The sequence below is a fragment of the Cryptomeria japonica genome, chromosome 5, assembly GCF_030272615.1.
Source record: "Cryptomeria japonica chromosome 5, Sugi_1.0, whole genome shotgun sequence".
Taxonomy (NCBI): domain Eukaryota; kingdom Viridiplantae; phylum Streptophyta; class Pinopsida; order Cupressales; family Cupressaceae; genus Cryptomeria; species Cryptomeria japonica.
Window position 1 is genome coordinate 87,591,971 of NC_081409.1, and position 10,606 is coordinate 87,602,576.

At 34.6% G+C, this 10,606-nt stretch overlaps 1 protein-coding gene across 6 annotated transcripts; it reads right to left on the reverse strand.

The window, feature by feature from the left end:
- Window positions 1-373: 373 nt before the first annotated feature.
- Window positions 374-8,827, reverse strand: LOC131054712 (potassium channel KAT3). 6 transcript variants are annotated; one of them, XM_057989276.2, is made up of 14 exons: window positions 8,227-8,827; window positions 7,414-7,688; window positions 7,094-7,312; window positions 6,813-6,971; window positions 6,630-6,687; window positions 5,955-6,272; window positions 5,530-5,769; window positions 5,089-5,187; window positions 4,910-4,942; window positions 4,400-4,585; window positions 2,962-3,156; window positions 2,740-2,815; window positions 1,006-1,746; window positions 374-745 (listed from the first exon to the last, which is right to left on the reverse strand). In XM_057989276.2, exons 1-14 carry the CDS (start codon window positions 8,248-8,250, stop codon window positions 693-695), a joined length of 2,676 nt encoding a protein of 891 aa, XP_057845259.2. In that variant the 5' UTR covers window positions 8,251-8,827; the 3' UTR covers window positions 374-692. The 6 variants fall into 6 exon arrangements, with proteins under 6 accessions (XP_057845259.2, XP_057845258.2, XP_057845260.2 ...); XM_057989275.2 differs by having other exon boundaries at window positions 374-735; window positions 8,227-8,825; XM_057989277.2 differs by having other exon boundaries at window positions 374-735; window positions 8,576-8,824.
- Between the last annotated feature and the right edge of the window lie 1,779 nt (window positions 8,828-10,606).

The window sequence follows — 10,606 nt, forward strand, 5'->3', positions numbered from 1 at the left end:
TTTTCTTGTAAAAATATATACACTTGTATGTTACTTTTTAATAATTTTGATTTTGTAATTTAAATTTATTTTTAAATTTAGAACACCTCTTGAATATTATATTAAATAAATATATTTAATTCTTTGTTTCAAGATGTATTTAGAAAGTTTAGTTTCTAAACATATGAATTGATTTAATAATAAACTCTTTTCACATAAAATTGAGTAATATTGAACTTTATAGAAATAATAATAAAAATTCTTCTTTAAATTAATATAAATATTTGTTATATTATTGATATAATAAGTTTATTTATTAATATAATTATAATTTTTTCAATATTATTTTAAAAATCTTATATTTAATATAAAATTAAATATTTGGAAAAGTCCATCTACTAAACTTTAAGATTGAGATTATTTGAAGTGGTCCATACAAACAAGTGACAAAAGGTCTTGCTCAAACTAATAGGAGATTAAGATCAGATATAGACCCCAATTACCTTTATTTGATATACATGGTCTAGAACAAGACAGTGACATTTCAAAATAATGTATTGCTTATTGTGAAAAACATCACATATATCATCATATTGCCACCCAAGACAAGACATGCATGATTGATGAAGCTTCATAAACATATCTAGTCATCCTCCACAAGAAAGAGATGGTCATTGTCTCTTATGGCATCCACATCAACTATCTCAGCACCATCATTGTTCAACACTTTGGTTGGACAATAACCAAACTTCATCCCTGCATACATCTACCATCTGTCATTTTAAATCTCTTGAATCTACGTTTCATACTGAAGTCAAGAAATACTAATGATACAAAAAATATTTGAGACTGAGAAGTACCAAGGATTAGAGTGTATTGGTAATGGAGTTTTGTTTGTTTAAAATTCAGTACTTTCTCATTCTCTTAAGATTGCTATGGATTTTTAAATGTAGAAGTAGTACTAAGATGTTTTTTCTTTTCAAAAAAGCATAATTAGGTCCCGAAGAATCTTACAAAAGAACATACCTGCCACCCTTAGGAGTTCTTCCAGTGAGTTGGGTAGGGCAACTAACTTTCCTGTCTTTGTGAAAGGTAAGTTATGATTGGTGGGATGGTGATGGTGGATCACCACTCTGAGAGGAGTAAACTTTAAACCTCCTCTTGGTCTTAGTCTGCACGTACCCACTTCTCTAAGCTCTGTTCCTGTGGCATCATAAGTGTCATAACTGCTACTTGATCTAGTGAACTGTGCATTGTTAGATATGGATGACCTGAAACTTGGTCTGTAAAGTCCTGTTGGAGAATAGACCTTGCAATCATGGTGGTCCTCCTCTCCTTGAGACCTGCTACTTCTTATATGTGTATCTAGGATTTGAATCCTGTGATCCAATTCAGAAGTCTGAGATAGATCCTTAAGTGCCGCAAAGAGTTGTTCGTGACTTTGTATCAGGGCTCTTGGAGTTCGACCTTTTGAGTCAGGTTTGTCAATGTCTGCACCATTCTGAAGGAGGAAATTCACTGTTTCAGGACATTCCTTTTCTATGGCTACATGGAGAGCTGTCAAGCCCTCATGTTTAGTAGCATTAATGTCTGCTCCATAGTTCAGCAACTCCATGACTACATCAAGATCTTTTCTCTCAGTTGCCAAGCACAAAAAGTTTACTGCATCGTCTGGATCGAATCTTGCACCATTTTCGTATAGTAGTCTAGCAACAGATCTGTGCTTCCCTGCAATTGCCTCCCATAGAGGAGTATTCCCATATTCATCTGTTGAAACATCAACATAAAATCCAATATCAGAACTGAAACAAGCTTTCTTATGAGGGCTATTTGGAGTATTTATAATCCTAAACATTTTACATATTTATTGCACTACTGCAAACTAAACTTGGACAACACTCTTTAATATAGACGGGAAAAATACCCCTTTACATTTTAGAATTTCATTTTAGATGTCATTATGCAAAATTGATCTTTGATTTCTATAATAAGAACTCAATGTTTTAACCAATTAAATTCAACCCTTTGAACCATAATTTTCAAGTTTGATTACATGAAATGTTTATGTGATACACGATTTACCAAATCACCTTAAGATGTCACCTTAAGATGTGTGGAGGGATTCTTATTATGATACCATGCTTATACAAAAACCTATACCACACATTCATTAAAATCAAGCATATCTAGAAAAGAGAGAAAAAAAATGGAAGGTAAAATATTGGCTAAACCAGAACTTTTCAAACTTGAAAATGAGACACAGAAGCAACAGAGTTTTTTGACACGTTGAAGAGGCAGAGACAACAACTCACATTGTTCAACCAAGACGTTAAAAAAAATTGTATCATAGAAGTTGTAAGGAATTCTTTTATCCTAGTTTAATTTTTAGGAATCCATGATTAAGAGCTTGGTTGCTTTCAAAATGAATTATACTATAATGTAGGGTCTGTGACCAATTGCCCTTAATATGAAGAGTACATTTCAAGCAATGATTTTACAAAGCATGCCATTGAGATTTTGACCGTGCATTGCGTATGTATATTTGGTTTCCAACTTAAGTTTTTGATGTTGTTACTCCAAGTAGCTACTCGGTTTACTTATCTCTGTATCTGATAGTCTTTAGTTATAATAAACAAACATCTTCAAATTGTTCCTAAAGTGGCACTTTTAAGAATGTAAGCAGTGTCCTGCTGGTTTGGCTTTATTGTTGCAGGTTTAACTAGATGATCAAGAATTAGGAAAATTTGATCAAATATGTACCTTTTTTGTTAACATCTGCTCCAAACTTCGATAGGAGAAACGCACACTGTCTGGAACCTCTGGCAGCAGCTATATGCTGTTGATGCACCATACGAAGCATTAGATTCTCCAGTCAATTGCAAAAGTATAAATGAACATCAATTGACTGGAGAATCTGATCACATTAAATGTCAAGCACATCAATAGTCAATGAGAAATTAAGAATAAATAAGCAGAACTTACCAGTGGTGTACGTCCTTTAGAATCTCCTACATTTGGATCCATCCCCATATTCAGTAACTCTTCCATTAGTTGACTGTGTCCTCTAGAAGAAAGAAAACAGAGGTTTGAAGGCATGTCCACATTTTCATGCGAAAACATATTTTCCATTTCAATTATAAGGCCTTCAAAACTTGGATCTCTTGAATCCTTTAAGTGCTGCCAATACATGAAAAGAATGGCTTACTGTTAATTGATTGTTTGGTGGGAAGAATCTTCAAATTGGATTAAACAAAATTTGGTTGGAAAATATTTATTATACTAATTATAGGCATCATACATGCTCATGTTTTTTCAAGGTAATTCAGAACAGAAAAAAAAGCTTTTCAACCTAAACTTTGAAGTATTGGTTGAGAATGGGTACAAAAAATAATGAGTGGCATTTTTTTCAATCTGAGTATGCAGACACTGCCCATTTTTTTCATTACTGGTTCAAAAAACACATAGTTCCATGGAGTTTTCTGACAAGGGGATTAGGGGATGCGAGGATGGGTTTCAGGGATCAGAAGATCAAGGGCCTAAATTTGGGGACAGTGAGGGATGGCAGCAGAGCGGGGGTGTTGATATAAAAATACAGGTGATTTGAAATCTTCAAGACAATATCTGCACTATAACATCTTTGTGAGTGCCCATGAAAGACCAACTAATTTGTACGAAATTAAAGATTGCAATCAGTGTGTAGTGGCATGCGCCACATAGCAAGTGACCTGATGGCATCACAGCAGAGGTTGCAGAAGTGGTGCTGTGAGGGGGGCGTTTCACCCAAATCCCCAAAGCTCGGAAATGTCGTCCTCTGGAGGACGTGGATTTTTTTTTGAGGACGCATCCCCGTGGAAAACTGTTGAAGTTTCCATCATACGGTCTACATTTAGAGATTGGTTATAGAAACATAACAATGTGTCCGAAAGTTTTGGGAAGTTGCTGTCCTAATTCTCGCATGGTTTGATATCTGATCAAGATTTCAAACTTTATCTAGGAAAAGCATTCCGTTCGCTATCATATTATGAAGAAAGACAACAATTGGACAGCATACTTTTCCAGTAACATCTATACAGATGAAATGCATTATGAAACACTATATGAGAATGGTTGACATTGACAATGGACATTAAAAGATAGTGTAAGATTGTGTGTTCCCACTGAGAGAGGGAACGAAATATACATGGTGAACACTGGGACTCAGATTGCTTAAGCCTTTGAGGCAGTATCTTTGTTTTGTAAAGGGTTCTCGTAGTCTTATCGATTTGTCATGTCCAAGCTTGTTAGTGCACAGGGTATGTATTCCATTATAAGTGCAGTTTTAGTGGTGTGTATTTTATTTTGGAGACGACATGGAAAGCTACTTATTTATAGGCATATCTTAAAGGAAATAACTAATATTAGGTAATGGAAGAACAAAAACCTGAAGAAAGTTCTTCAAAATTATCCTGCCATCATTTGGCTTGTTTTGGATTGTGTCCAACAATACATTTCGATTCAATCGCAAAAGTTGAGAGAGCTTCTCTGTTCTCACAGTATAGGGTTGTGAGGTGTTGCAGAGAACCCCAAGTTCTCCAAATATTTCTCCTTCTCTTAGACTTCCTATGACCTGTAGACATGTGAAATCCAACAAAATTGTTAGATCACAAAACCGAGAAGAAAATGCTGTAACATGACAGTTAAATAGACGGAAAGAAAAAAGTAAACATCACAGATGTACTTCTCAACACTCTGGCTTCTGTGTTCTAAGTAAAATTTCAGATCGTTTTCATCTTGGTCTATTCTGATATCAGAAATAGACATGAAGACAAATGTGAAAAATTTCAAGGTTCTTATTTAAAATCGCCATTATCATAACTAGATTGCTTGTGTATGTATACCATCATAGAATGAAATAACTAGGAAATATGAAACAAGAGCTGATTAATGTTACCTCTTCATTTCCATTCCTAGAAGTAATTTCATCCTGCATAATAGAAAAAAAATAAATTAATGAGTAGAATTTCTGGTTTGTCTAATTACACATGCTAACTTGTAAAGTAGATGAAGATGACAATAACGAGTACCACACTAAAGATCAAACAAATTTGGAGTTTTAAACAATCTACTTACCACTTTCCCTGATACCAGTATGTAGATGTCACTAGGTGCATCATTTTGAAGAACAATGTCCTCTTTTGGAGGGAAGTATTCTGGTTTCATCTCCGTGACCTTAATTTACAAGATCGAAAGTTAGAATTGAACCTCCGTATCTATAATAGTTTTCTAACCACTTTTATCTATTCAATTGTAATATAAAGTTTTTAAGTCCTTGACATCCACATACTCAAAGCAAATATACCCATCCATAAGACACACATGCTTGTTTATAAAACCCTTGTATCTATGAAGAGCAAAGTTTGTAACCAACTAATATTTATTGGAAAGACATGTCTGCTTGTAGATCGACATTTATACACTCTGCCTATGTAATGAGCATTTGAGTATACAAATATTTTGGTTACAATTATTAAACCGTAATGTCTGGAAATTTTAAACTACAAAAGAGCTCACCAACTTGAGCAGCAACTCTGGAGAAATGCCTCGGAACAGATATACAGATTCTACTGTTGGTAGAAATAGGTATTGTGCAATGTTTGTTCTGATGGCCTTTGGAAGTTCCTCTATAATTTCTTGCTGTCTCAAGCTATCTGTTCTGAACTTCAGGCACATATATGATAATATATGGTCCCTAAGCATTGGTGGGAGATGGTTCCTATCTGCAAAGTTTGACGCTGCTTGGATTCTGTTCCTCTGCCAGAAGAAAAAGAAAACACGAAAATCCTTAAGATATCAAAAATACTTCCAAATTTTCTCTTGTACCATTCTTAGACTTTACAAAATGTATTATACATTTGTACATGAAACACATTATCCATTACATGTAAAGTAGGTAATGAACGGTGTATTGTATAAAACCATTTATCTATAAGACTTACAAAATGCATTGTGCGGCTACTACCCTCCACCACCAGATTAGTCATGTTGCCAATTAAGTATGCTGTCAGGCCCAAATTGAATAGCATGTAAAATATGTCAAATATCATTTCCCTTGAATTCACTGCATGGAGATCTCCATATCCAACTGTGGTTAATGTTGTAATGGACCAATAAATGGCGGATATGTAGCGTACGAAGAAGCTTTTCTTCCTAAAGTCAGGGATAACAGAGCCTATCCATGTCTTGTTGGGATTAGGATAGCGATCTGCGAGCAAGTAATAAAAACACCCAGCACAGTGTACGGCAAAAAGTGTCACCTGCAAACAAGAAATTTTTTTTAAAAAATTAACGAAAATCGGATCAGTCTAAATCACCGAGGCCACTGTGGTCATACGATAAAAGCCTGGTGCAATCATACAGGGAATAACTTTTATCTACAAGTTTTACATCTCTAAGAATATGGGTATTACTCATTAGCATATTGTGCATAAGAAGATAGAACAGAATATTTTAGAGTCCATGGTCACACATGTTTTGAAAATGCTTTTACCAATTAACCCTCAATGTCTGAACTTTAGACAACTCTATGCACACCCCCAACCAACAGGCAAGAAAGCATAATATACAGCTTGAAAAATGCCTATCTATCCATTGATTTGTTAAGATGTACTTACACAGATTAGCCTTGCACATCTAACCCAAAAGTAGTTAAACCTTATATCTTTCTCAAGCCTGTAGGAAACATATTATATATATATAGTTATACTCAGTTGCTTCAGACCCAACAACCAGACTGATACATTGATATTTAGTCCTAATTATCCAAAAGATCTTGTGTGTAAACTGTAGACATTTACCTCGTGAAAAGAGCTTTCACTCTCCTCAAACGCCAGAGGCGGAGCATGTTAAGCAAGCTGTATGCAAGTCCAGAACCAATCTTCCCTATAAAGAGGTAGCTTAAGGCCTCAAATGGAATCGTAGAACAGATATCAAATATGAACCATGTGGAAATATACCTGCAAAGATAATACTCAAGCTAGGACAAACCCATCTGCAAGGATATATATATGTATACACATACATATAGCTCAATAGACATGAAGGATTACCACAACCACAGGAATCTCGACTTGATTACCTGAGTGCTATATGCTTTGGATTGTCTATTATGATCTGTGAATTCTCATCAATGTATGCCACAAAGAAGGTGAGAACAATATCAATGGCAAAAAATGCATCTACAACAGTGCCAGCAATGCAAAGTTTCCCCCATCTTTGTACATCGATAAATCCTATCTGAAATGGATATACCCATGCACAGTATGCAACCAAAGCAATCAAAAATGTCTCCCACCACCTGATACCACACAAACTTCCTTCCCTTAGCTATATGTACACAATATGGATTGCAGTATATAAAGGTAGTATTGAAAATCAAACTATACAACTTTAACCCACCTGTAAGTAGAGTCATATGGAGAAATAATATATTTCCTTAAATGGGACTGAAAGTGGCCTCTTGCCCCGAGAGGAGGCAATAATAGACTAGAAAAATGGTAGTCAGAGGCATGATCTCCCTGCTCTTTTTCTGTGTAAAATTGACAGTCACAGCCAAAATTTATGCAATGAGTTGTGGGTATCATCTCAATAATCTCTTCTGCCAACTTGAAGTCATTCGCTAAGAAAATAGTGCAGTCCGTTATACCCCACGTGTGTCTCAGTCTAGTTTTTTCCTGTCAACTCCAAAAGTAAACAGTGGTTCAACAGTGCTACAAAACACACAATAATGTATATAAAAATAACAGCTATCTGTCTATGTTTGCATATGCCTATTTAACATTGTGTATATTGTATCTCTACATAGATTTACATCATTTTCTGAAAAATAAGAACTATTTAATCCCTAAATGATGTATCTAAATTCGAACAAGATTGTAGATGTATCAATGCAGAAATGCAAATCATTAATACCTCTGCCACAACTTTTCAATCTACCGTTCAACAGAGTTTTTCACTCATCAAAGATTTGCCTTTTGCTAAAACAATACCATGCAGAGAATGAGCTTATTCATGACACCTAATTTAGATCTATCAACGTAGAATTACAAATTAGTAATACCTACGCTATGAGCTTTATCCCAAAATATCCACATTTGAATAGGGATTCATACTATCCATGTGTCAAGGAAACTTTGCCTTCAATTAGAGAAATAGTGACAAATATTATGTACAGAATATGTCAAGAGAGCTTTGCTTATAAATAGAAATTACCAAGTAGAGAACGAGCTCATTCATGGAAACTGCACTGTTCAATATGCATATCAAAGCCTATAATTGAAGTGATACTAAACCCTACAAAGTTGCACCTATGGACATTTTTGTTCAGACGTTCTAGTCCCAGCCTCACTCAAGCCTACGGTAATTTTCTTAGAAATATTTCCCAAGCAAAATCTATCACAAATCTGATTCTAAAGAGAGATAAATTATTTGTGTCAGAACAACAGTCTATGGCACCCAAATGGGTATTGCTTCAGAGGATTGCAGGGAAGTAGAGCTAACAAGATTTTCTCTCAGAGCATCAAGAAGAAGTACAAGCTAAAGAGTTCAGAGCTTGAATTACATATAACACAGAAGAGCCTTGAAGGAGCTTATACAAGGAAGAATCCCAATTGCATCAACTCCAGAAGACTGTGTTAATAGAAAGCAGGTTAAGTGTACTGTTTTATAGACATGAGGCCATGCTGTAGAGTGAAATCAGAGCTTCGTATGCAATAATGTACATATGTATTGCTTTGCTTGTTGGGCTCATGGGTATTTTCGATTCTGATTCCACAAGAGGCTGACTGTATAGCAAGGACCCACTTGTGAAAAGGAACAAGAATAGCAGCGGACTTAGCATGACCGCTGTGGCTGTTAAGTACCACAGGACCAGTTCCAATGCCAATCCAAAAAGTGGGTCCCGTCTTATGCAGAGAAAGAGTACTACCATGGATGAGGAAAGGAGAGAAGAGAAGACACCTCAACTTTTTTTCCTAAGTTGATCTGCTGACAATAATTATTATCATGAGAGTTGGTCGATTGTGGGCAACTCAAAACTAAATTGGTGTTTTGAGTGGACAACATCATGTTATATCAAACACAAGGAGGACCATCTCATATGTACCTGAAAGCCAATGAGCCACATTAGTGAGAACGTGTTTACTGACAAAAAAGCTTCACTGAGCTCTCTTGTCCACGTCCATGGTAAACTCTGAGTGGATGGGAATTACCATAATTTAAGTGGACCAGTAGCATATAGTTCATTATATACCTTGTCTTTGCCAAGCCCATGTAGTTAGTTGGGTACCAGACTCTTCTCTTTACATATATATTCACTAAAAGATATGGACGTACTCTTGAACACTCAGAAACTCACCAATATTTAAGGTGGAGTAAATTGTTATTATCATGTTTAAACTTTTGTGGTTGAGTGGAATCTTTTCACAATATGACACATTAAAAAAAATAAGTTACTCATATAAATCTGGAAAAAAATTATAAATTTTATTTTATATCAAATAAGGAACATAGAAATAGAAACAAAGTCTAAATTTTAATGATATGATGAATATAAATTCAATATTGTTAATTAATTTTAAATATCAATTTTTTAATAGTCGAATATATATTATTATAAAATCATCCTTCAATAGAAAAATAAAATTGTAGAATGCAAAATTGAAATAACCTTAAAGTAGCCATGAGTAGAAATGTGAAATAGAAATCAATGGCATTGTGTCTACAACCATTTGCTTCAAACAAATGTGGACATGATCATCCATAACCTCATATGAGACCTTCAAATCCCTCTTAATTATGTAAGCTCCTCATCAATCTTGATTCATTATGAATCAATATCAATCTTATCTAGACCAATTGGTTGATCATCCTTGACAACACCTAAGATTATCAATGGCTGAACACATAAGTTCTTAGCCTACTTGTGTATGCTAGAAAATTATTGAAAGCCGTAATTGAAAAGTTTCTAACCTAAAATTTTCTTCAAGCAAAAATGAAAGTTATTTTTTTCTTAATTAATTACGTTTCGTAAAGTGTATATGCTCAAATACACTCCAAGTAGAAGAATTGCATGGCTAAGTTATAATTTATATTGCCATCCAATGAGCTGCTTTGGCAAATGAATGACTCAAGTATTACCATTCATGCATTTATGTTAGTTGCAAATGGAAAATGTATAAATAAACACAAGTGATTGAATCTCATTTGATGTATAATAAATTCAAATATAAATTATTAATTTAGAAATTAATGCATGGTGTTATTGTCTTCCTTGTTCCATTGAATATATGTTACAAAAGAAGCCATTTACTTACTTCTATAATCACAACTCCACCATGGCTACTCATCTTTCCTCTACATGAAAAATACGGATATACTCTTTCACATTTTGAGATACATTTGAACCACATTTTTTTCACTTCTCCAACCTTCTTGAATGATGGACTCTAATACATAGAGGGATTTAAGGAATACTATGTAGCACGAATTTGACAATACATTTGAGGAAATTCCATCTAGCACCAATGATCTTCTAAATGACACTAACAACTGAAAAATAGTCAATGGGATATTTTTCTTCGTCAACCAATCT